This window comes from Camelus dromedarius, chromosome 2, assembly GCF_036321535.1.
Source record: "Camelus dromedarius isolate mCamDro1 chromosome 2, mCamDro1.pat, whole genome shotgun sequence".
Lineage (NCBI taxonomy): Eukaryota > Metazoa > Chordata > Mammalia > Artiodactyla > Camelidae > Camelus > Camelus dromedarius.
In genome coordinates this window covers 122,382,480-122,408,287 of record NC_087437.1, presented here as the reverse complement: position 1 = coordinate 122,408,287, position 25,808 = coordinate 122,382,480, and the positions used below count along the sequence as shown (strand labels likewise).

Below are 25,808 nucleotides of genomic sequence, written 5' to 3'. Positions count from 1 at the left end.
CTGAAGCTGACAACCGAGGGCCTGAGGCTCGTGAAGCTCGGACCTGCCGGGGGCCCCTCCCCAGCACCAGAAGGCCCTCTAGACCAGACCTCAAGGCCGACAGGGCTCCAGCTGCTTCCAGGGAGAAGTTCTGGGGCCCAAACGCAGGGACAGGCCAGAGGCTCAGACACGTGACAGTCCCTCCACCCCACGCAGAACCGGCCCTGCTCCGGAATCAGGAATTCATGGGAGATCCTGCCTGCAGACCACACTAGACTGGAGAGCCACCCATAAAATGAAGCCACCACACCCATCAAGGCGAGGCTGCTTCCTTCCTCCCATCCAGAGACACGCTGAACGGAGGCAAACGATACACTAACTTCTGGAGCGGAGCCCCTCCCACAAACCTCCGCTCGGAGTGTGCCTCAGTCCAGAGGGACAGCTCCTCCTGGTCCTCGTGCTCTCACGAGGTGGAGAGCTCCTGCTTTACGATGTGGAATGTCTAGTTTAAAAATGCAACAAAGCATTAATTCACCAGAACGGCGACTTTCAATCAACCATACCATCGCTGTGGACCGTTCCGCCACCTCACGGGCAGCACCCGCCACCACCTGCCCCCACCTGCCCCCACCTGCGCCACCCCCACTCCAGGCCTGGTGCACACACCTAGCCCCGCAGGGCACACAGCAGCCATCCACGGTGAGGAGGTGAAACCCCATCCTGACTTCACGCTATGTGACAAACTTCCAGGCCAAATAAACGTGTCCTGTTCCTGAGACAGGCGCCACGGGTCACAGGGGAGGAAGGCTGGGCACCAGCCAGGGTGGCAGGGCCTCCCGCAGAGACCGCCTCCAGAAAAGCAGCTGCTGCCCTTGACGCGGGACACAAGGCTAGTGCACGGGGGTCGCCCGCCCAAGGCCCCAGGAGCACCCAAACCTTGGGGCCCCATGGAGAGCACTGCACGCAGCGGCACGTTCTCCAGGACCAGAGACCCAAGCCTTCCAGGAGCCCGGGACCAAACACACCTGAAAGCCCACCGCCCCAACACCCGCCTCACCTGGTGAGCCCCCCGCAGGGCTCCCGTGCGCGCCATGCCTAGCTCCTCTGCGGACGCAGGCGCGTCTTCTTGCTGCAGCTCCAGTTTCTTGAAAGCCCGGGTCAGGATCACATGGTGAGGAGCAGCCTCCTTCTGCAGCTGCTCCTCCAGGTCCACCCGCAGCAGCTCCAGGGCCCGTCTGTGCTGGCCCCGCAAGGTCTGGATGTCAGACAGGTAACGGGACTCCAAAGAGTCCAGGTGTGACACGTGCCTGGCCTCCAAAGCCCTGATTTCGGCAGCAAGTTCTGCCTGCAGTTCAGCCTCTCGAGCGTCTGATCGAGCCCGCCGCTCACTCTGGAATGAAGCCCGCAGCTCTTCAAGCTCAGCCTGGTGCCTGGTCTCCAGCTCGGCCCTCAAGGACAGGACGAGCTGCTGGTGTCTCTCCCGGAGGAGCTGGAGCTCGCTGGCTTGCTTCTCCTGGGCCTCCTGCAGGAAGGCATCTCGCTCCTCAATGAACTTCTCTGTGATTTCTCGACGTTCTCCTAAGAATCTGAGGTGACCAGCCAAGAGAACACAGAACACCAGCATGGTCACAAGTGCTCCAGCCCCACGTTTCCTGCGGGAAACACCACGCCTCCTGGGAAGACCACCCCTCCTGGATCTGACTGTGCCTCTCTCTGCTGCAAACGGTCTGAGAGCCCACAGCCAGCAGGGAGCAGAGAGTGACGGGGCCCACGAAGCTGGAGGAGCTCAGAGGCCAGACTGTCCCCAGTCAGACTGACAGGGGGGAGGGGGGAGACACAGGATCCCCAGCAAGAAATCACACACGCGTTTCCACCAGACACCCCGGGAAAGCAGGCCTGACTACAACTCAGCAAAGAGAGCGCCTCAACAGGGAAGGCAGCGGGATCCCTCCGGGGAGCCGCGGGGCCGCACGTAACATCAGAGGACCTGAGACAGCTCTTCGGGGTACATCAGGGACGTGAATTCAAAGAGCTGCTGGTGGCACCGGCTGGCAGACAAGCAGGAAGACGCCTTTCTGATGGAAGCACCCAGACCCCAGCAGGAAGGGGGCGCCCAGTACACATCGGTGCGCACGGGTGACGAGAGCTAGGCTGGGCTCTCTGTGCTCACTGTCCCCAGAGCCCGCGCACGCCCTTCCGCCGACCGCCCGACACAGGGAGGACACGGAGGCCTCGTGAGTCTGCACGCTGCGTCGTGTCCGTCCAGCTCACACACGGTGGGCCGGGACCTGACGGATTCTCAGACCCCAGAGCAGCTCCCGCCCGCATCTCCCTCGCACACGAGCAGCAGAACCAACAGCAGCCCCAACGACCTCCAACCTCGGACCCCCACTACAGCCCAGGTTTGCAAAGAGGCACCAAACCAAGTCACGTTCTACGTTTGCTTAAAACTTCAGGGAAGTGGGCAAACAGCTTAGAAAAAGGCATGTGTTGAAAAGAACATCTGTTTGAGTTTAAAGTACAGAAGAAACCCGATGAATTCAGGCTGCACGGCCTTGCAGTAAACGAGGCCTCGGCTCTGCTGCCGGAGCCGTAACAGGTGCGGAGAGCACAGGTGACGAGAAGGCCGCACGCTCAGCCGCGCCCAGCCCGGACACGGGACGTCACCCACCTGCTCTGGGCCGGCTGCAGATGGTCACTGTCCTCCTTTGGCTCCCGCTCCTGGTCCGCTGGACCCAGGCCACCGGCCAGCTCCCGGCCACACTGGCTGCACCGCAGAGACTCGTCCCCGGCAAGGCTGAGCTCTAGCTGCCGCAGGCGGCCCTGCTGCTCCGTCAGGGACCCCTCCAGGGCCAGGATCTGGGCCGCCTGCTGGTCCTGAAGTTGCCTCATTTCAGCTTCTCGAAGCTCAAACCTGTCTGTCAAGGACCGCTTCTCAGATTCCGCCTGTTCCCGCAGGTCCAGGAACACCCGTGCCAGCCTCTCCTCCGCGCCTTGCCTCAGGCCCTCGCTGGTGACGTTCCACTCTGCCTCTCTGTCTCTGAGCTCTTGTTTCACCAGCTCGATCCTCTCCTCAGCGCTCTTCAGTTCTGCCTGGTGATCTTCCACTAAATTACGTTTTCCCTGTAGACAGCACGATTCCACTTGAGAGGGAACAAGTTAACTGAAAAGACCATTGGCAGCAATGACCCAATCCACGTCTGGAGACAGAGAAGTCCCGCAGCACATGGGCATGGTGCTGAACACAGCAACGGGAATGTGTCTGCCCTGACAGGAATGAAGGGGCTTAATGCGAACAGATTTAAAACCATTTGCTTAAGTAAAACGTGTCCCCATCCAGGCAGCCGGGACCGTCTATTATCTGCGGGGTGGGCAAGCCTGGGCACACGTGTGGGGCGCCTCCTCTGCTGTGCCAAGACCAGCACAGGGGAAAGCAGACGCATCGGGGCCCGCAGTCAAGGGGAAGGCCAACCCGCACACAGAGAACCCACTGTCGGCCGGGGGACCGAGCGCCACAGGAGAGCAGCAGCGGGCGGGGTCAGGCCCCGAACACACGGCTCACGCTCCAGGGTCACAGGGACCGAGCGGGAGGCTGATGGGCTAGAATCAATGCTCTCAAAGGGGCCTTTGGAAGGGAGGTGAGTCAGGAAGCGGAACGTAGGCAAACACTCTGACATTCAAAAAAGGAAAGAAAGCAGGTCAACTGATGATCAAAAAGAAGTAAAACCAGACCAAAAAGGTATGCGAGGTTGACCTCAACTCCTTACTCGAGTTGTTAGAACACAGTTTAGGGCCTGCCCATGGTGACAGCTGAGGGTCAGCTCTCATCAGACCTACGCTCCCAGACACGACTGCAGACTCTGCATAAAGTCCAGGAAAGACCCTGGGGTCGGGGCCTGAGGCCCAGAACAAAGATGCGGCCCTGCAGGGCTGACCCCTCCATGCAGTGAGCACAGAAACCATCCCCAACCCCAAGTCTTACTTGTTTGAACCAGAGCAGCTGGGAAGGGAGGGGGGCCTGTGAGGACGGAGCCGAGGAGGAGAGCTGCAAACTCTGCGATCACACGCGCCCCGGCCGACCCTGACTACACACGTGTGCACAGACGCGGGGCAGCCCTGCACCCAGAAAGCGGAGGGCTGGCCTCTGAGGGCGGGGGCATCCTGTGGGGCCGAGACCGTAACCGGCGGGGTCGGCACTAACCTCAGGTCGACACTGTCACTAGATTAAAAGTACCATGGACAGGAAGAGGCACACCATCAACAAGACACAAGCAAAGCTTGGAACAAGCACGTGAATAGAGAAACAAGCAGATTTCAGCACCAAGACCACCACCAGGGCAAAGGGGGTCGCTTCACTGATGACAAAAGGGTCCACTTCTCAGGAAGACGTAACAGTCCTAAGTGTGTACACGTGGAATATCAGAGCTTCAACGTACTCACAGCAAAAGCCGACGATTAAAGGAAGAGACGGATAACTCCACACCGCTCTTCTAATAATTTATGTAAGTGGATAAAGGGGTGGTCCAGGAACATCAAAGGCCATCGAGGCAAGTCTGTCCTTGAGTTAGGGTTCAGGTTTGGGCTCAGGCTGAGTGCCGACAGCTGCAGAGGCTGGCAGAGGAGCTGCCCGGCTGGGGCCACAGGCCCTCCACAGACCTCAGTCCCGAGTCAGCCTTGCCCCCGTCCTCACCCCGCCTTAGTATGGGGATAACACACAACTGGCCTTGCGGGTAGTAACGGCTTCTATGAAACTCTGCTCCGAGGAGAACGAGACCCCGAGGCGACCCCACCGGGAAGAGCCCAGGAAGAAAAGCTCCTGACGGGCCCCACGGCACAGTGAGGCCGGGCCCCGCCGGCCCCCAAGGAGGCCGCTAGTCACTTAGGGCAGTTAACGTCTCAGCTCGGTGAGCGAGCAGCCTGTACGCTCCACAGAAGCATGACCGTGGCCAGCGGGAAGAGCTGGGGGCTGAGGACACTCCGGGAGACGCGGAGGCCTGGAGGCGGCACACCTCCCCGGTGGAAGGAGCGACAGGCCCCAAGGAAGACCCCACGAGCACTCCAGGGAGGGCCCTCCAGTCCCCACGAGGCCGCGGTGGACGCTGCGCGGCGAGGGGTTTCAACTTACCTCCTCCAAGTCCTCCCTCAGGCGGGCCTCACGCTGCAGCTTCTCACGCAGACTTCTATTCTCCACCCTTAGGAGGTCGACTTCGTCCTGGAGCAGCATCTGAAGCAGTGAGAGCTGAGCCTTGTGCTCAGGTCCCACGTGTGAGACTCCGGCCACCACCTGTGCCTGCGCCTCCAGGGCCCCGTTCTGCGCACACAGAAGGGGCACCCGGGCGAGCTCTGCGGGGACAGGGCGGGGCTTCAGGCTGGACAGGCCACCTACCTCCAAAAGCCTCAGACAACATCCCCTCTGACTCTGACCCCGGTGGGCTTGGTGGCAGAAGTGGCCCTTCAGCCGAGCGGTCACTGCAGGGGTCACTGTGCCCGGGGCCCAGACAGCAGCCCGTCCTGAGCCGCCCACACCTGCTGCTGCTCCTCCAGTCTGGGTGCCAGCTGACCCACAGAGGAAGGGAGCTCTGGGCCGCAGGCACCCGGCCCCCAGGGCAGCTCTGCCAGGGCCTGTGACCGTCCTGGGCTCGAGAAGGAGCCAAGCGTGACCGAGGCGCTCAGGGCACTTCCACCAGGGCCCAGCGACTGGAACGTGCTAAGAGGTGACCGCAGGGCACCTCTCAAGCAGGAGAGAAGGGTGAGGAGCAGAGAAGACAGGCCTTGTGCCAGAGCCCCCAGGGGACCCAGACCTGCTGGCCCTCATGCTGGGACCCTTTGCCCCACCTCAGCCCCATGCAGGAAGGCAGCAGCGCCCGCCCTCTCCTGGACTCCGTGTCCAGGGCCGGCCTCACATCTGCTCTCCTGGGCCCCACCGGCCACGCCCTGGGGACAACAGAGCTTCTCTGTCCCCAGCCGCCACGCTGCTGCCTAGGCAGGCCCCTCCTGACACGCCTGGCCTGCCCCTCGACCCCGCCCTGGGGCCTCAGCACCAGCCCTCTGGAGCACGGGCAGCATGTGCAGGTGTCCAGAACGTTCCCCGCTGGCCGACGCCCAGGACCAGCAAAGCAGAAAGGCACGCACCTTGGTCGGGCTCTCCTGAGGGCCCCACAGGCTGCTCCCCCTCCAACACCGGGGGGCCCACGAGGTCCACATCCTGCTGGACCTCCAGGCAGCACTTCCGCACTGCTAGCTGGCACCAGCGGTTTTCTTCTAATCGTGGCAAACACAGGCTCTCCTGCGGGGAAAGCACAGAGCAAACCTCACAACAAGTCCCCACCTGCCTCCCTCATCACCATGTCCACGCCATCTGCTGCCCCACCTGTTTGCAGAAGGGGGAGGGTGCGCCCACTGAGGCCGACCCGCAGACTCGGCGCCTCCGCCACACCCGCTCACATGCCCACCAGACTCCGTCCTCACCCTCCCCGCCCCAGGTCAGGCCTCCCTGACCAGCCACGTGTCCAGGGCCTTGGCCAAGGCTGCCCTGCTCGGCCGCGGGGCTCCCAGGTCTCTCCTCACCACTGCCCTGCACTTCCCGTCCAGAGCCGGGAGCTGGGCCCACCCCATGAGGTCACTGCCGTGACCAGCCTGACAGGGCCCAGCCCGAGTGTCCCTGTTGGAGGGAGGGAGGGAAGGAGGGCAGAGGGGCTCAGCGCCACTTCCACACCTCCCACGAGGGTGTTTTGACACCCCTCGAAACACAACCAGTCACCCCCTTTCCCTCAAAGCCACTCACACAAGTCACGTCAACCTAAACGTCAGACTCTCAACAAGCTCGAGTCAACATTTAAATCGAGGCTCATGCTTTCACGTGGCCAAGGCGACCAAGACAAAACCTAAGTCAGGACTCGAAAGAACCAGAGGAAAACACAGGGAAACGCTGCGGTGCCCTGAGAATGGTGCGGAGGAGCTGGGGGCTCGGGGCTTCCGGCCTCAGACAAGGCGTGGGAACACGCAGCGATGACCAGACAAGGGAGAAGACACTCGGCCTCGTGACAACCACAGAGCTGCAGCCAGAGACAGTGGCCAGGGGTCGGCGAGGGTGAAATGGGTGAAGGGTCAAAAGACACAAACCTCTAGTCAGAGGTAAACAAGTCCTGGGGGCGCCAGTCAGGAATACTCTATTCTGTGTCTGAAAGCTGTTAAGAGAGTAGGTCTTAAAAATTCTCACCACAAGGGGAAAAAAATGACAACTGTGTGGCGACTGCCTCACGACACAGCCAGGCAGGGAGCCATTATGCTGTGCGCCCAAAATGAACGTTACACGTCCGCTATCCCTCAACAGAACGCAAGGCCGCCGGTCACCTCGTGCTGCTCCAGATGAAGGCTGAGCTGATCGAGGTGGTCTCTCTCTTTTCCAGACATCTCTTCTGAAGGGGCCCTGGATGAATTGAGGGAGAAATACATTTTAAGACCTTCCCACGTGGCACCTTCCCACCGATCCCAGCTTTGTCCCTGGGATCCTACTTCTGTGCCGAGGACAGGACGACCGACAGCTGTGCAGATCTGACCATGACAGTGACAACTCAGCGAGCGGCACAGCCCGGGGGAGACGCGGGGACCCAGCAGCCCACCCACCCACAGCCCAGCACGAGGAGCAGACCAGCTCGCAGCTCATATGACATCTTGTTCCGAGACCCAAATATCAAGTGTTTCTAAAACAAAAGGTGCCTTGCCTGCACTGGCATAAATCACAGACCACACTAGACTCCTATTCAGCTCAAGGTGCCGATTCCAAAAACAAGGTTAAGGTGGAAACTGCCATGTCTACCTGATCTGCACAGACTCCAGCAGAGAGTCCTCCTCCATCTCCTGCAGCCGCTGCTGGAACAGGGCCAGGTCTTCCTGGTAATCTTTCTCAGCCTCCCTTAATTTCTTTTCAAAGTAAATCCTCAGCTGTCCCAGCTCAGACTCATGCTTGGTCCTCTCCTGCTGCTGCTGCTGCTCGAAGTCCCGCCTCAGACGCTCCAACTCCTCCACGTGGGAAGTGCGGGCCAGGAGCTGGTCGTGTAACTCTTTACGGGACGGAATTAACGATCATCTTAAAACGAAACACTCAGGGAAAACCAGGAGACAGTTAAGACCTGGGATGTGTACAGAGAAGACTTGTAAAAAGGGGCCCCAGTCACAGAGCCCATGAACTGACACGGGGGCCTCACGGGGAGGCCAGCTGGGTGGCCTCAGTGGGCCCCGGGCCCCCAGGGGCAGAGTGCATCGGCAGCTGGTGGCAGAGTCAGAGGGACCAAAGTGTGAGGAACATTCCACGTGCCGCTGGGGGCTCTGAAGGCAGAGGGGCCGCAGGGCAGGGAACGTGGGCAGTGGGCAGCCTGTAGGTTGAAGACCAGCAGGAGAGCAGGACCTCGGTCCCACAACCACAGGGCCTGGGTTCCGCCACAACCCGAGGGAGCAGGTCAAAGGGCGGCCCGACACCCGGACTTCGGCTGCAGGGGACTCCACCTCAGGCCTCCTGCCACTGCGCGTGGCGGCTGTAAGCTGCTGGGCTGGCGGTGCTTTGTTAGCAGCAACGACCGGTAACACAGACCACAAGAGAACTGGCACCACCACTCCTCTGATGAAGAGGATGCTGCCAGCCGGTCTACCACAGCCAGGGACTAGCTTTCAAACAACATAGATGGAAATAGGTAACTATCCCGTACTCCAAATCACAGTTCCCTGGAGGGCCCTTACAGGCAAGCCTGAGGATTTCCAGTGGAACACGCACACGCTGAAACACGTGTGATAGCACACATGAAGCCACCAGTCCACGAGCGCTGCCCACGGCCTCATCAGTGACCCACAGACCAGGTGCTGGGCTCACCCACCCGCCAGAACGTCCAGTGTAGTTTCAGGTCCTTTCTCCTAACTCTGTTTGTTCCTAGTAACACTCACCCTCCCCAGGCAGTTCTAGATGTCACAGGCCATCTGGTGAGCGGGGGCAGGAAAGCCCCCGTTTCTCTGCCCTGAGTCTCATGACCTCCCCCAACCACCCCGAAGGCATCTCCTGCAAGAACAGATCCTCTGGCTTCTCAGGAGGCAGAGGCAGGTGTGAGTCAGAAGGAGAACCCGGCTAAGCTGCCCTCAGCAAATGTGGCGTCACTCTCCTCCAAGACCAGAGCCAGGCCACAGGGGCCTGAGCACACCTGCCCAGGGGAGCTCACGGGACCCAGGAGGCAGCAAGGCACATCTGCGACCCTGAACGCCCACTGAGAACGGTGCCCAACCAAGCCCACCCGCAAGCCCTGCCTCACACATGAACAGTGTGCAGTTAGCGCAGGAGAGACATGGGCTTCCCGACATGCCTGACTCGTCTGCGATGAAGCCAAGGCCGCCCACCCACAATTTCCACCCTGAAGCCACAGACGTCAGTCTCCACGGAAGTTTACAAATCACTTTCTGGGGTTTTCAAAGCCATCAGATTCCAGCTGGGGGTTTCAACAGTTACAAATACAGCTGTTCGTGGACCTGAATTTTCAACACAAGGCTCCTCACCACTCAGCTCCTGCCTGCTGGACCGGGCAGACTCCAGCTGGACCCACAGGCGCTGGATCTCCTCCTGTGACTGGGCCTGCAGCTCCTCGTAGGACACCCGGAGGTTCTCTAACTAGAAGAGGAGGACGACAATGTGGGGCCCGACTGACCCAGCCCCTGGGGCAGGGCCCACGACACTAAGTGGGCCAAGTGCCAAGAACACGAGTTCTCACATGCAGGGCTGAATGCCACGTAGGTCAAACCCACAGATTCTATGTCCTGACCTGGTTACCTACCAGCTCCACCAAATGCTGAGAGTCTTTTTAAATAAAGGCTTAAAATATGGAGGTCCCTTAAAAAACCAAAAAATAGAACTCCCATATGACCCAGCAATTCCACTCCTGAGTAAGGGAAAAAATGAACACTAATTCAAAAAGACACCGGCACCCCAGTGCTCACAGCAGCACTATTTACAACAGCCAAGACACGGGAGCAAACTAAGTGTCCATCTACAGATGACTGGATAAAGAAAATGTAAATTTATACAATGGAATACTACTCAGCCATAAAAAAGAATTAAATGTTGCCATTTTCATCAACGTGGATGGACTTAGAGTGCATCGTGCTAAGTGAAATAAGTCAGGCTGAGAAATACTGTGTATCGCTTCATGTGGAACCTAAAACATACACAGACAGGTATATACACAAAACAGAAACAGACTCACAGATGCAGACAACAAGCTAGTGGTTTCCCGCAGGGAGAGGGAAGCGGGAGGGGCGAGGTGGAGGATCAAGAGGCACAAACCATCAGATAACAGTAAGTACATGGAAGTGTGTGCAGCGTGGGAACAGCCAGTATTTTACAACAACCGTAAGTGGAGCACAGCCTTTAAAAACTGGAAACCACTAAATTGCACACCTATAACATGCAATATTGCACATCAATTATATTTAAATTTTTAAAATATGGTAGTGTCAATTAAATACATAAGTAAACAAAATTTAAAAACAGTACAAACTACTACGTATAAAATACTCTACCAGGATGTAGCCATTATCTTACAGTGACTATAAATGGAGTATAATCTTTAAAAATTGTGAATCACTGTGTTGTACACCTAGAACTTACATAAAGTTGTAAACCAACTATACCACCGTTAAATAAATACACACACGCGTGTGTGTCAATCAGGGCTTAAGTTCTGGCCAACAAAGAATGCACAACGACCCCAAGCCCAGACCCCGCCCACACTGACACTCAGACCCAGGAGCGCCTGCCTACCTCCAGCTGGCTCTCCTTTTCCCCTTCTCTGAACTTCAGCTCCAGGTCCTCCAGGCACTGGACACGCTCACGCTGCAGGTCCGCGCGTAGCTGCCTCAGGGCCACTTCGTGCTGAGCCTCCTGAGTCCGGAGGGAAACTGGGGGCGGGCATGGACCTCGCTCAGCCTGTGACCCAGCGTCCCCCTCAGCGCCGGCAGCTGTGCAGGGCGCCCCGGCTCCTTCCAGACCCCGTTCTCAGAACCCTGCTCCCTCTGGGGACAGAGGGCGGGGACGCAGGCCGGCTGACCCACAGACGGCACCTATCGCCGAGCAACAGGCAACCCAGGGCAAAGCGTGAACAATCGCGTGGTGCTTCTTGGGCAGCAATTCAGCAGCAGAACACGCAGGAAATCTCTCCGAAACGAAGGCCTCCAGGAGGGTTAGGAACCTGGAGGGGCTTGTGACCAAGGGGGGACCCGAGGCTGACGCTGCGCCACCCAGCCAGCCGCAGGGCGTTTGCGCTCCGGCCACACAGGAGAGCGCAGTCCCTTCCTCACTTGCTCGTTTCAGTTAGATACTCACGTTCAGCCTGATTTTGGGCGTGAAAAATCTTCTCCAACTCAGCTTTCTGTTCTGCCAATTCTTTCTTATACTGGTTTTGTAAATTCTCCAGTTCTGACTGATGCTTTTCCAGTAATTCTCGGCGTAGGTTTTCCAAGCACTTACTTCTCTCGGATTCCCAGTCCTGCTTCAGGGTCTAGTTAAATAAGGAAAAGGGAGATGACCACCAACAGCAGATGCTCCACAGTAAGAAACATCAACAATGCGTCTGAAACCCTGGGTGGGCGGTCACCCCACCGAGGCCAGACCAGCAGCCCAGGACCCGGCTAGGAAGGTCCAGTCAACGGCCCCCCTACTCTAGAGGGACAGAAGCAGAAGCACCTGCAGGCAAACAGCCAGGACAAGAGCGAGGACCGCCTGCCACAAACAGAACCAGGCTCTGAGCAAACGCACACAACTCGGCCGATGGTCAGGCCCCCATCCCCTACCAAGACCCAGGCGCCACTGCGACACCCCTAAGCTGCCAGCGCCGGGCTCTGTCCCAAGAGCCCTGAGAAACGAGCCCTCTCGGTCCAGCTCAGAGGGAGGGGGCAGGGCACAGCCCTCCCCCACGGATGGCCTGGCCAGCGTGGCCAGGACACAAACGTCCGCATGCTCTGACGTCTCACATGTCCTCCAGCGTCACCCGCGCCCCACCCCCACATCCTCCGCCGCCACCAGTGCCAACAGCTCTTTTACAGACGTAGCCCTGAGAAAGGGGCAGGTCACAAGGACCAGGAGTTCAGTGACAGTCTTCCTAGAAAAGGCCCTAAAACAGAGCTCCTGCCCCCGAAGGGGCGCGGTGCGGGAGCAGCAGGACGGCCACAAGGCGCGGCCAGCACGCTGGTCCCACGCCACATCCCCCGAGTCCCCAGGGCCGTCCACCCAGACCACGGTGTGCCGGCGCACAGCCAGGGCCAAGCCGTGGGGCCGCCCAGGAAACCAGGCAGGGTGGAGAGCCTCGAGTCATACGGGCCACAGACACCGCGGGACGAGCTGCTCTGGGAAAGGAGCATGTCCTGCTCCCACTGACGCAGCTTGAGCTTCAACCGGGCTTTGTCAGAACTGAGGTGAGGAGCCCGGGCGGGGCCCGTAGGAGGGAGGGAGGAGGAAAAACACCGCGTGCACAGAACCACACTTTCCCATCCCAGCACCTCTATCATCTGGGCGTTTTTCTCCACTTCCGACTGTAGCTTTTCCTTCAGCTCAGCTGCAAGAGAAACGAAGAAAGTCGCTCAGATTCCCGAGGCTCAGACTGTTCCACAGTCTGATCCCCTAGGAGGCGAGAGGGCTCCCAGCACCACCAGCCGCTCCACCAAACCCCTGCCAACATTAACAGGACAGTGGGACACATCTGTGAGAAACAAGGTGACGATGTCCAGTTTAATTAGCAAATCATATTCATGTCACAGCAGAGGACAGGAGAATCCAGCCCACAAGACAATCCAGGAGAAGCAGGCAAGGCTGGCCCTGGGGCTGCACAGACCACTGTGCCCTGAGCCCATGCCCTCTGGTCAAGAGGACCTCAGCCCGTCCACTCCGCTCCCAGCCCTGTGGTCCAGGATCCCTCCAAGCCAGGTTCCAGGCTAGGCGGTGGAAGAAAAGTAAACGGAGCAGGGCCCAACAGCTCTCCACCCGAGAGGGAGGACACACCAGCAAAGAGGTGCGGGCACCAGGGACAGAGGAGGGAGGGGGGGCTAGGCCAGATGGCGGGCTGAGTGTGGAGGAAAGGGGTGCACAGTGGGGGTGTAGCTGGGAAGGATGGCACCACCGGGCGGGGTCCACAGGACCCCTCCTCCCACCCCCGGCAGAGCCTCAGGGAGCGGAGAGTCAGGTGGGCTTCTCCGCGGGCCTGTTTCTGCAGCTGCACCTGGAGAAAACAGCCTTGGAACAGGCTTGACTAAGGTAGCCATGTTTCAAATTTTAAAAATTTAACAAAAGCAGGGGAGAACGAGCAACAATGCCTGAACCCACATGAAGAAGCAGGAGGCGCTGAAGGGCCCGCGGGGCTGCTCCTCTGGGTGGGCGGGTCCCCGGGAGAGGGAGGCTGCTCAGCAAACGGGCAGGAGAGCAGGGAAACGGGCACAGGGTCTCCTTAGGGGTGAAGAATGTCCTAAATGCAGACTGGATATGCTTGCCCAACCCCGTGGATCCACGAAAAGCCACCGAGTGCTCCCTTTAAACACTTCAAACGTGTGAATCACATGGTACGTGAATTACAGCTCGGTAAAGCTGTTTTGTAAAAAACTGACTTGTACAAAGAGTAGTGACTAACAAAAAAATATACCAAGAAACATTAAAATGAAAACAAAAGTATACGTCAAGGCCAGAGAATCAGCCCATGGAGAGGTGGTCCGGGCCCAGTGAGGGGCAGTGTGAGCTAGGCACCTCCGCTGATGGCCCGGAAACCACACAGCCTGTCGAGGGCCGGAGTGCGGCGCCAGGTGCGGAGACAGCCGAGCGGGACGCAGCGCCGGGCCAGCGGAGCATAGGAACTGCAGCCTCGGGCCGCCCCGCGCCGCCCACATACCTGTCTCCCGGCTGTGATGCAGCGCCATCTCCTCTAGCTCCCGCCGCGTCTGGCTGCGCAGCAGCGCCAGCTCCTGGGCGTGCCGGCTGTTGAGCATCTGGCGCAGCTCGGTCAGCGCCGTCTCCTTCTCCCGCTGCAGGTTGGCCTGCGTCAGCTCCAGCTGCGCCGCGTGAAGGTCGCTCAGGCTCAGGCGCAGTGCCTCCAGCTCCAGGGGCGGCAGCGGCTGCAGGGAGAGGGCGTCGTGGGGCGGCGCCACCCGGGCACACCGTGCCTCCCACCTGGGTGGCGGCAGGACCAATCGAGGGGTCAGAAATTGTTTTTAAAAAGAGAAATGCACACAAAGCACTGCACGCCTGCGACGACGGCCACTTCCAAAGACACCGAGAGCAGGTGCCGGGAAGGGCGTGGAGGAACAGAACTTCTGTGCGCAGCTGGTAAGAATGTAACGTGGTGCAGCTGCTGCACAAAACAGTGTGGTGGTTTCTCAAAAAATCAAAACCAGAACTTCTACATGACCAACCGCCCCATGTCTGGGAACACACATATGCAGAAGAACCGACACAGGGTCTCAAAGAGATCATCTTCCCACACCCAGCTCCTCAGCGGCTGGGATGTGGAAGCAACTCAACTGTCTGCAGACAGGAACAGACGCGCCAGACATTGTCTAACCACACGGTGAACTATTATTCAGCCTTAAAAAGGAACAGCACTCTGACACAGGCTGCCACATGCACGGGCCTGGAGGGGGTCATGTGCAGGGAACTGTGCCGTCACAGAGGACAGCTACCTGAGCCTGCGTACACGAGGCACGCAGAGCCATCAGCATCAGACGGGAGGAGAGTGGCGGCGGCCGGGGGCCGGGGGCCGGGGGTGGGGGATGCTGTTTCATGGGCAGAGTTTCCACTTCACAAGGTACCAAGAGCTCTGGAGATGATGATGGGACGGTTGCACAGCATTACGAATGTATTACCACCACTGAGCCGCCCACCAAAAAATGGTCAAAATGGCACAATATTGTAGAATATTGTATATTCTACAATTAAGAAGAAGACCATGACGAGAACGTAGGCTTAAGGAAGTATAAACGGAGTTTGAGTATTTAACTAAGCCAGGTGAAAGTGAACTGCTGATTAAATTTAGACGCAGATGAAGTGCTGTGTTTAATAAGCCCTCCACTCAAAGAACAGAAACCATACATTACTACTTCAACATGTGTAAAGGGAGAATTTTTTCCAACCCCCTGATAAAAAACAATCCAAAGAAGGCGAAAAAGGAGAAATAAAAGAAAACAGGCAGGACAAAAGAAAGGCCAAACTAAACGTCTGGCATAAGTGCAGGCACCGTGGTGACTACATCAGACGTCAGACAGTTCACTGCCCAGTGAAAAGACAGAATCACTTAGAAACCACCCACACAGTTCGCCAGTCACACGCCCCAAACATAAGGTGCAGAGACATCTGAAATACAGGCAAGGAGAGACCAGAGCCCCATCTGACCCATTCACACACGGCTCTGCAGCACAACCGGCACAGAAGCCAGGACGGCGCCCATGTCAGGGCCTGCTGGGGCCGGGGGTCCAGCACCGCCCTGCTGCTGCTGACCTGCAGAGGGACAATGCGTTCACGCTGGGCTGCGCGGAAGTCTTCTGTACATTTCCACACGGACGCTACAAGTCAGAGTTTAAAACAAGCACACAAGTGTGTTGTTAAGGGTAGGTTTTATGATCCCACGAGACACCTTTTCTCCAGGCCCTGCTATGCAAAAATGCAGATTAAAAGCCAAAACTGCTCACTGCCTGAAAAGTCTAGCTAGAAGCAAATGTCTAAAATTTAGAATTTCAATTATAGCCATTATTTTGTACTAATTTTAATGGAGTATAATCTATAAAACTACTGAATCACTGTGCTGTACACTTGAAACCAACATAATATTGTAAATTGACCAAACTTCAATAAAAAGAAAAATAAAATAGAAGAAAACGAAGACTTTTAACATAGCACTTTGAAATTGGTCAGTATCTAATACACTTTCCTCCAAGTGCTAACAAAACTGAATCAATTAAAGAAAAGTAATCAATGCAACACATGGAATCCACACCACGCACTGTGCAGAAACTGGGACAGTAAGACTGTCCACAAGCCCACAAGCTCTCCTCCCTGCGTGTCTCCAGGTGACACACCCGCACACTCCTGCTGGAGCCCTGCCACACACGCACATGACCAACAAGAGGGCCACGAGGGCAGGGCCCAGGAAGCACCTGAGCAGTGACAGCCACCCTGATGCGTGAGCAGCAACTCCTCCCTTCAGCATCCAGGAGATGCGATCAAAGGGCACAAGACCGCAGATTCAAGGAGACCTTCCGTGCAGGGCGACTCAGGAGGCAAGACTCAGGGGGCAACTCAGGAAGCGAGGCCTCCAGCTTCTCGGCCCGGTTTCCACCTCTCTGGCTTGGGTTTCTACCACGCGGGGAAGAATCTTCCCACAAGGGCACACCTTATTACAGAATCTTGGAGAAGAATACCTTTGTGATGACCCCAGGCTGTTCCAGATGGTCGCCATCCAGCTTCTGCTGCGGCTCTGAGTCCTCGGTCCTCTCCGGGTCAGGGTCCTCCAGCTGAGAGGGAAGGGCCAGGGAAGAGCACTTACTGCAGCGCCCAGGGCACAGCCTCAGGCCCTTCCAGCCCCTCCACTCCCACCACCCCCTCTGCGCTCTTCCCCACAGCTCTCAAGCTCTCAGCATCTTCACTGTGACTCGTTCCCCTAATGACGCTGCTGCCCTCTTCTTAAGGGATTCTGCTGCTTCAAGTCATTTACCATGGGCTTAACGCTTAAATCACTACATTTTAGTTTCTCAACAAATTCTGTTCTTTCAGATTCATGCACATTTTCGAAGCTCTTAATTTTGTATAAATTCAAGTATTTCATCCTTCAAGATTTTCTTTTAGATAAATCTTTTCCTTAATTTGCAGAATAGTATTTTCAATTTCTTTTCTCAAACTTGAGTTTAAAGTTTTCCAATGAATTTTTCTCCCATAGTTTTGACCCATAAGTTTACAATGATTTGGAAGGGAGACCTCAGACAGAAACAGGGAGTGAGCAACCAGAAACTGGACAGAAGGTCATCCTGTCATAACATGCGGGGGACCTGGCTGGGCCCGGGTCTCCCACCTGGGGGAAGGCGGGCCTGGCTGGGCTGGGCTCTCCCGTCGGGGGGAGGGCAGGCCTGGCTGTTTAACGGAGGAGACTCCCAAGCAGGGTGCTGAGGGAGCTGCCGGCTTCTCTTCCAGCTGAAGGTAAAGTGTGGGAGGAGAGGGAAGCTGAAGGAACGGTTAAGCAAAAAGAACCAGGACTGGAAGGTTTGGTCAATCCTGAGCAAAGCAGGAGATGCGTGCTCCGGAGAGAACACTGCGGGTGGCTGGACCCTTGTTTCATAAGGAGATGGTGGCGCGAACATGGGGTTGACCAGCCGCCTTAGCAGAGGCCAGGACTGGAGATGCTGCCCATCAGGACAGAGTGGGTGGAGAAAGCGGGAGGGGACACAGGAAGGTGTCACCTCTGGGATTTGACAGGACAACAGAGCCACCCACTGGGAACAGGACTGTCCTTCAAGGAAGGGGAAGGTTGACCCTGCAGGTGACTCAGAGGCCATCAGGGCTGCAGACACCTGGCCCCACCGAACCCCCTCTAAGCTCCAGGCCCAGCACCTAACAGCCAGGTCACTAGTGTCAACCTGCGTCCCATGGGAGCAACTCCCTCAACCAGAGCACGTGCCTGTGAGCAGGTCGCTCTGCCCTCAGTCCTCAGACTCACCCCCACCCCACAGGGAGGTGGTCTCACACCTTGGAATGCAGTCAGGGACTTTTGTTACACTCTTGAGTTCCATCCTGGGATCCCCCAATCTCCTGAATGACATTTCTAACTTGCATGCAAATACTTTCTGGTTTTTTAACTGACATTACCATACAGAATAGTTACACTGCTCTAAAAACCCCCACGTTTCCCCTGTTTAATTCTCCCCTCCACCAACCTCCAGCAGCCACTGATCCGTTCACAGCCTCTATAGTTGTACCTTTTCCAGACGTTATATAAATGGAATCTTAAGGTTGTAGCCTCTCAGACTGGCATCTTTCAACTTAGCAATGTGGACATAAGGCTCCCCTACATCTTGAATGCCATTCCTTTTTATTGCTGAATTTGTATTGCTGGTGGGAATGCAAAATGATACATCCACTTTGGAAAACAGTTTTTGGCAGATTTTTAACAGGCTAAACACACACCTACCACAGGATCTAACCACGCTACTCCCGGGTTCTGACCCTAGAGAAACGAGATGCTAAAAATTCCAAAGTGTGATGAGACTGTGTTAACGAGGCTGTTGGGAAACAGGTGTATCACAGTCTGCTGATGAAAATCCAACTGGTATATCCCTTATGGAAGGGAATTGAGCAGTACTCCAAAGAACTTTACATGCACTTACCTTCTGAATTACTTCCAGGAACTTACCCTGAAAACACATGTCCTAAAATATAAATTACATCCCAACAAGGTTATTCACCACAGCACTGCATGGGAAGCAATGGAAACAGCCTAAACGCTCTTTCCGGGAGAGCAGCTGAGACCAAAGCGTGCCCACTCGACACATGTGCTGTGTGGCTATGAAAAATGAGTGAGGGAGAGCGCTACGAACTGACACAGAGTGAGTCCAGGCCTGCCGCTACAAGAAAGAGCCACGTGCAGAAGATCGTCGCTAGCACGGAGCCTTGCCCATAAACAGGGATGTAAGAAAACAAACATGCACTTACTCGTCTGTGCAAAAGAAATACAAGGACAAACCAGAAATTAAAGAGACTGTTCGTCTGCAGGGGTGGGTGTGAATGGGGTGACAGGAAGAGGAGGAAATGACATTCTCTGAACACAGCTCTGATTTTTAGAACCCCGGCAATTAATCTTTCACTTACTCAGAAAACAGTTACATAAAATCAACCTGGATGTGAGAACCAAAACAGAATACAAACAACGAAACAAGTAAAACTGTACTGTCAGTGAGGAAAATAACCACAGCGAAGAGATAAGGAATCGAAAAGCCAAGCAAAACGACTTGGGACGCCAGACAATTAACCTTGGGACGATAAAGACAAAAAGAACCACAGGTTCCCCCACAATCCAAAAGCAGAGTGCCCCTATGAAACCTTTCATAGGCCAAAATGGCCTCAAGTGAAGCAGCAATGACCTTTCTTCATAAAAGTGAAAACCCTCTTTGGAGTGCTTTCTGTCAGCAAAAACAGGTACTAACGTAGGTCCTTCGTAAAAATGAACAGGTGTAACGCAAACTTCCAATAACTGGGGAGACCTGCATGAACAAATACTCTAGTTAGTAAACCTGTTTTTCACAGGGGTGTGGATTAACAACTCTGAAACTAATCTGTGTGTATTTCAAGACTGAAAGAATACGTACAGATATTGCAGAGGAGGAAACCAGGTCTCTCACTATGGGAAAGGGGAGCTTAAAATAAGGAGAGAGGAAAAGCTAGAATAAATTCTGTGGTGTTGCACTGGAATTGAAGATATTAGTGTGAATTCATGGTTTGTATTGTACATACAAATAGACAAAGAAACAGATGTAGCGGTGTGTGTATATACGTACATTTATATTTTCCAGCTCTGTCTGTTGAAATAGCCTAGAAGCAATGACACCCACTGGCAATAAGCATACCTGGCACCCAGCTCTTGGTTTCTGAAGACCATTTTCCACTGAAAGGAACCAGGGCTCCTTAGAGAAACGGCTGATCTCAGGGATGCAGCAGGGAAAGGACAGAATAAGCCTGAGAAATCCTGGTGCCAGAAAACGAAGGCGTGTTGAAAGGTCACAGACAACAGTTCAAAAGTGTTCCAAATGGCCAAATGTGTTTATTTCAACAACAAAATAAACACAGACATGATGGATTAAAACTCACAGAATAAGTATCCAGTAGTCCACGGCTGATACAAATTACTGAATAAATAAACAAACTGGAGAGCAGCAACAGTTTTTCCTTAGAGTAAAATGCCAGTTAATATATGTAGGTGAAAAGATAGAAACAGAAAGTCACCACGTGGCCACCGCCACCATATTAATTGCCGCAGGCAAGAATCTTAGATGGAAGCTGAAACTAACGGAAGAAAGTATGATAAGAAGCGGGATGTTTACAGGGTCTCCAAGCACCTCCACACAGCACACGTACTAACTACAAAGGAGAAACAGAAACTTTCCATCAAGACAAACCTGGCCAGCCCCTCCTTAGTTAAGAGGTCATGGTCGGCATCACCAGGAGTGAGACGCATCGAACACCAACACCACCTGAGCACGCAGCGCCGTCACCTCCACAGTGTTCCTGCCAGAACGCACACCCTGACTTCAATTGGAAGGAAACATCAAACAGACCCAAATCGACGGGTATTCTACAACATACTTAGCTAGTGCTCTGCAAGTGTCGAATTTATAAAAGACAAAGACGACTGAAAGACTGTCCTGGACTGGAGGAACCCTAGATGACAAGGCACTGAAATGCAACACAGACTCCTGGGCCAGAAAACAGGAGAAGTCAGAATGAGCTCTACGAATGAGCTCACAGTATCATTTCCACGTTAACTGAGCCTGATTTGCGATTTATGCTATGATTACAGAGGTGTCAATATTTCAGGAAGCTAGGTGAAGGGTATACAGAAACTCTTGGCTGCTTTTTGCAAGTTTTTTTGTAAGTCTGATGTTATTTGAAAATGAAAAGCTAAAAAATATAAAACTTTTAACTTAAAAAAGACTGGTCTGTGCTCACTTCCACAGCACACATCCTCTCCACGAAGCCGTTACTGACTCAGCTGTGACGAGACAAGGTTGCTGAGAACCACTGCTCCACCCAGAGAAGCAACAAGAGGAGAACATGAAGGCCACTGACCTCCGACCTCAGACCTGTGAGACCACAGGGAGTGGAGGGAGATTGATCCAGTCACAGGCTGGTCCAAAGGGTCAGCCACCAGAGGTCCGGCCAGCTGCTCCGGGCAAAGCGGGAGCACCATGGCTTGGGCTTCCAACTTTTCACAAGAAGCAACATTCCAGGTTTGCAGGTCGAATGTCATAAACTTTATATGCTGGCAGTCATTCCACTTTTTTCAATAAGGCAGCCCAGACACAGCACGATTTTGAGTCAAATTCTGCCCTGAACCCCCAGTTTTCAACCCATCTTCAGCCCAGCACACAGCTACACCCACCCTGCTGCACACAAGCAAAGGGTACCCCCAGTTCAAGGCCCCTTGCTAGTAACACACACAGCACCCACACACAGCACCCGCACACAGCAACTGGGAGGCCCAGGGCGGTCCTGCGCACTCAGCACCCAGGTCCACACCTGCCCTACAGCTCACAGGGCCACAAGCAGCAGACAGTGCCGCCCCGTCCAGCAAGACATCCTGACAATTAGGTGGATTTGAGAGCAGGTGAAGGGCTATTACGGTGTAAGTGTCCAAAAACCCGCTAGAGGTGCTGATGCACTCAGCCAGACCCCAGGGAGTCACACGTATAAAACTCCCAGCACCAAAGTGACACCAATACTGACACCAGCCCTCAATCAGTCTATCCAAAATTTCTCAAAAATCATGTAATAAAGACAAAACTTTAGTTAGGAATAAAACCACAAACATATACTTCCCTCTCGTAAGCTAAAACAAAGCCCCCTTCCCCTACTTGTGATGGGCCAAAGACCGCTCTCAGCAGATTGTGCCAGCAGTAACCAGAAAATAAACAGGAAACCTACCGGAGCTGCTCCCGCGCCAGCAGGGAGGTTGCCACACACCGAGCTCCTGCAAACGCCCCGTCCTCCCAGGAGCACCCCGTCCTCGGCGGCTACCGGGCTCTCCTCCTGGACAGGCGCATCGACAGCCGGGCCCTTCCTCTTCGCCGTCTTTTTCTTCGGGTGCGCACCGTCACCTTCGGTTTTTCTCTGTCGGAAGTGAGCAAGCTGCGCAAAAATGCAGAGAAGTAGTAGAGACAGAGGTATGCAAGGAAGGAGTAACAGAACCACAAAGCCGACAAGCTCGCGGGGAACATGAGGCCCCAGGGCTGGCTCAGTCCACTCGGCCCACCTGGCCAGCTCCCGTCAACCGACAGATCCCTGTACCACCAACACTGCCTCCATTAAAACCCACAATACTAGGATGTAAGTTCAGAATTACACCCGAAGAACCCAATAATGAGGACTGTTAACAATGCCTACAGACAAAAGAAAGCAGTAAGGCTGACTGGCAGGATAGCTTCTCTAGCCCCTGACAGTTTATAGGAAAAATTTTTTAAAAATTAAAAATACATCTATTTTAAAAACTGACAGTTTAATCAAGGAATGTTTAGGGTTTAAAACTACAAGAAAGCTAAATCTCTCCCTTTTTGCCCCATTTTCCCCCAATCAGGGAAATTTACAGCCTAGCCATCCTTGCCATGGATTCTGAGACAAGGTACAGAAATAGCAAAAAATTAATTAAGCCAGGTCAACCTAACATTCTCCTTTAAGAAATCAGATGTTCCATTTTTCACGACACAGCTCACCAAAGCACCAGGGACCTCCACAGAATGTCCCCGTCAGAAGGCACTGCTCAGTCCCTCAAATCTGGGGGTTTAGGCTCTGTCCACACACCATCACCCACTAGCCCATTATTCAAAGGTCCGACATCCAACATCAGCATTTCACAGGGGGAAAGAGCCCTCAAATGACAACTGTGGTCACAACAACAAACACATTTCACAAATGTTTGTGTGAATGATGACAGAACTGTACAATTTCATGGACGCAGAAAATCACATAAGGCAATTTACGTGAGAAAAACCATCTCAAGAACAGACCCTGGCTTCAAAACCAGCCCTGGACCTGTCTGTTTTGTGCCCTGTTCCATCAAATCTAACCATCCGTGAGCTATCTTCCTGCACCACAGTCCTGGTCTCTGGCCTGTGTGGTCACCCAATGAGGGGTGTCTGTTTCTTCTTGAAAGGAAGTTAATCCTCCTTATCACCCTTAACATTCCTTCAAGCAACATTTAGGCACACTTACAAACACTGGCAAGCTGGGAAAACAGTATTAAACTCCAGCTCCCTGGCATCTCCTGACCTTCATGTGTGCCAGGCATGTGCAAAGGGGGGAGAACAGGCTAAGGCCTCACTCTTCAAACCCCAATCAGGAGTTTCACCTGCAGTGAGTGACCTGAGGAGGCCACTCTGTCCTCTGCCTGTCACCCTGCTGTCCCTGCCTCTGCCTCACAACACTCTGAACGTTGTGCTCCGAATGATCTCTTAATGCAGTAGCCATGTGGTTTCCTCAAGGGAAGAAACTAGCACTGAATACCTCTTACTAGCTGGTCCACGTGAAATTCCCAACGTCTGGCCATGTCTGACCTCAACAGCCACTTCACAGGGCTCAACATTGCAGCGGCTCCCCCTTGACCAGAATGGGGTGGGGTGGGGCGGGTCTCACAGCCTTCTCCACAGGCTCGAGGGCCCGGGTCCGGTCAGCATACGGCTTAATTGCACAATATGCCCCAAAAGAATGAGAACCAGTCCGTGGATGTTAAACGCTGACCCCAGGACCGCCCTGAATTCTAGGGGGCATCTGCAGTTCAGGGATGTGACATCTCCCGGGAGGCTCTGTCCCCGCGTCTGGAGCTTCCAGGCCCAGCACGGGGACGAACCGGCTGAGCCCCTCAGCCCTCGCCAGCCCAAAGCTATCCACCTGGGCCCCAAGCAGCGAGGCGGCGGCACGGGCGCTTCGGGGCCCAGTACACCAGGGGTTGGGTCAGCGGGAGGCATCCCTCAGAGTAAACAAGTTGCGGGCTCTGGAACAGAACTCCGAAACTTTTCAAAACGAAAAAGAACCGCAGAATTCTGGGTAAAACGAGTATCTGCACGTAGTTCTGATCGAATGGAAGCGGAGCCGAGCCGTAGGCTCCTAACGCCCGACTGCAGTTGAGTCTCGGCCTCCAAGCCCTCCAGGAATCCGGGCAAGGACAGAGCCGCGCAGGTGAGAGCAGGTGTACACAGGTGCGCAGGTGAGTGACAACGCCCGTCCCTGCACCACAGGCTCCGAGAGCGGGCGGCCGTCAAGGACCCCGCGTCCCGAGGCCACCGCGGTCCATCAGCTAGGCCGCCCTGCCCGCTCCCCATGCAGACGTCGTTGGGGCGGGTGGGTCCCCGTGGGGGCGGGGGGGGGAGAGGGCCGCCGCCGCCCCCGCCTGCGCAGGCGCATCCTCACCAGTCCCGGCGTGCCCCGCGCCCGGCTTCCCTGCAAGGCGCCGCGCGCACCCGGCCGCTGATTGGTTGCGACCGGGAGGGGGGGCGGGTCCGGGCAGAGGGCGGCGGATTCAAGATGGCGGCGACCAGAGGGCGGCTTCCAGCCGAGTCGGCGGAAAGGGCAAGAGTGCGGCGGCGGTCCCCCTGGCGCGTCCCCCACTGGCAGGGGGCGGTGGCGGGCACTGGAGCCCGCCCTGAAGAGCCTACGCCGAGACAGCGGGGGGAGGAAGCGCTGCCGTTTACCTTCGCTCTCCCGGCCTCCACCTTTCTGCGCCGCTGCTCCTGCTCATCTTCTTCCATCTTCCAGGGCTCTCCGCGGGTCGCCCGGCTGCAGCACGGTCGACGCGGCGCCGCCTTCGCTCTATTTACACTCCCTCCCCCTAGCCTGGGCTCACCCTCCCCCCGCGACAACTGTCACGCAGATGTGGGTCCGCCCCGCGCCCGGCCCTGCCCCGCGCCCGGCCCTGCCCCGCGTGAACCGCCTGCGCGCGGCCAATCAGGGCCCGCGTTCCTACCCTCGCGCACGCGCTTTCAGCACAGCGCGCTCAGGACGGTGAGGCGCGCCGGAGCCCCGCCGCTGTAGCAGCCCCTCCGATTGGCGCGCTAACGGTCCCGCCTCCTCGGGCTGGACCAATGAGCGGGGCGCGGCGGCCTCTGTGCTCGCTGTGGTTGGTCGGTTTGAAGGGCTCCGCGCACGTGGGCGGTCGGAGTCCGGCGGGATTGGCCAGGCGGCGGATACTTGTTTCCCGCAGGCGGTGGTCGCTACCGGGGAGCCCTCGCCCGCATCCACTTGGGTCAGCTTCGCGAGCGCCTGGGGACATCCCAGGAGGCCGGCCTCGCTGGTGCGCGCCAGCCCGGGTCTGCCTCAGAAGTCGCGTCCGGCTCGTGGCGGGCTCCGGGTTTGCAAGACCCAAACCCTCGTCTCCAGGGTTCCTTTCGCCGGCCGGGGTGCTGGCCTTCTTCGTGTCACGGCCGCAGGTAGCCGACAAGATCACTTGATTCCGTTCCTATGCGTCCTTCTCTTGGGCCCCGCCAGCACCTGGACCCAAGGAGCCGGAGTCCCGGCGGCGGCCGGGTTGGTTCAGTGGGAATCGGATCCCAGCCCACAGACCCCAGAGCTGCAGGGACAAGAAGCCACCCGCGGTGCTGACTCCTGGACCCATGGATTCTTCCTGCTGGGGACACGGTACCTATCCAGGCATCTGGTTGAATGCCCTACCCCGAGCTTGCAACTTCTGGGTGGTGCAGTTCACGATTTGACCAGTGGGTCCCACAGTCATGGGTCCATGGCAGTCTGGCACGTGTGCCATAAAGCAGTGCCCTGGGTCAAAGAGTGTTCGGAGGACCCCATGCTGGGGGTGGGGGTGGGGTGCTTCGGAGAGAAGGGCAGGAAAGGGAAACCCATACCAGGAATACGTGCCTATTCCTGTTAGGACAGTCCCTGGAGCCTTAGCGTGGAAGGGGCTGGGTAGCGCTGACTTGCCAAGTTGCCTGAAATTTTGAATAACACAGTAATTGTACCCAGTTCTAGATCACCAGAGGGAGAGAGCTGTTTCAATGATAAGCAAAAATTCATCACATTGAGATGTTTTAAGGCCTTGAAATGTTTGGGTAAATCA

The 25,808-nt window shown here is 56.0% G+C and overlaps 2 protein-coding genes across 3 annotated transcripts in view; both read right to left on the bottom strand.

The window, feature by feature from the left end:
- PCNT (pericentrin) overlaps nt 1-9,324 on the bottom strand; it is a 64,922-nt gene extending 55,598 nt beyond the window's left edge. The window contains exons 1-8 of the mRNA XM_064477240.1: nt 9,258-9,324; nt 7,799-8,042; nt 6,478-6,640; nt 6,112-6,265; nt 5,105-5,322; nt 2,651-3,102; nt 1,037-1,565; nt 90-130 (exon numbers count right to left, since the gene is read on the bottom strand). Of these exons, the coding sequence (XP_064333310.1) occupies nt 90-130; nt 1,037-1,565; nt 2,651-3,102; nt 5,105-5,322; nt 6,112-6,265; nt 6,478-6,640; nt 7,799-8,042; nt 9,258-9,324 (1,868 nt within the window). The remainder of the gene's footprint in view (nt 1-89; nt 131-1,036; nt 1,566-2,650; nt 3,103-5,104; nt 5,323-6,111; nt 6,266-6,477; nt 6,641-7,798; nt 8,043-9,257) is intronic.
- On the bottom strand, nt 8,049-24,617 carry LOC105090600 (pericentrin). 2 transcript variants are annotated; one of them, XM_031461184.2, is made up of 8 exons: nt 24,433-24,617; nt 21,674-21,877; nt 16,408-16,500; nt 13,887-14,109; nt 12,511-12,566; nt 11,339-11,513; nt 10,778-10,914; nt 8,049-9,628 (listed from the first exon to the last, which is right to left on the bottom strand). In XM_031461184.2, exons 1-8 carry the CDS (start codon nt 24,487-24,489, stop codon nt 9,407-9,409), a joined length of 1,167 nt encoding a protein of 388 aa, XP_031317044.2. In that variant the 5' UTR covers nt 24,490-24,617; the 3' UTR covers nt 8,049-9,406. The 2 variants fall into 2 exon arrangements, 1 of the variants encoding a protein (XP_031317044.2); XR_010377010.1 differs by lacking the exons at nt 8,049-9,628; nt 10,778-10,914; nt 11,339-11,513; ... (1 more) ...; nt 13,887-14,109; nt 24,433-24,617 and having other exon boundaries at nt 21,674-22,116.
- Between the last annotated feature and the right edge of the window lie 1,191 nt (nt 24,618-25,808).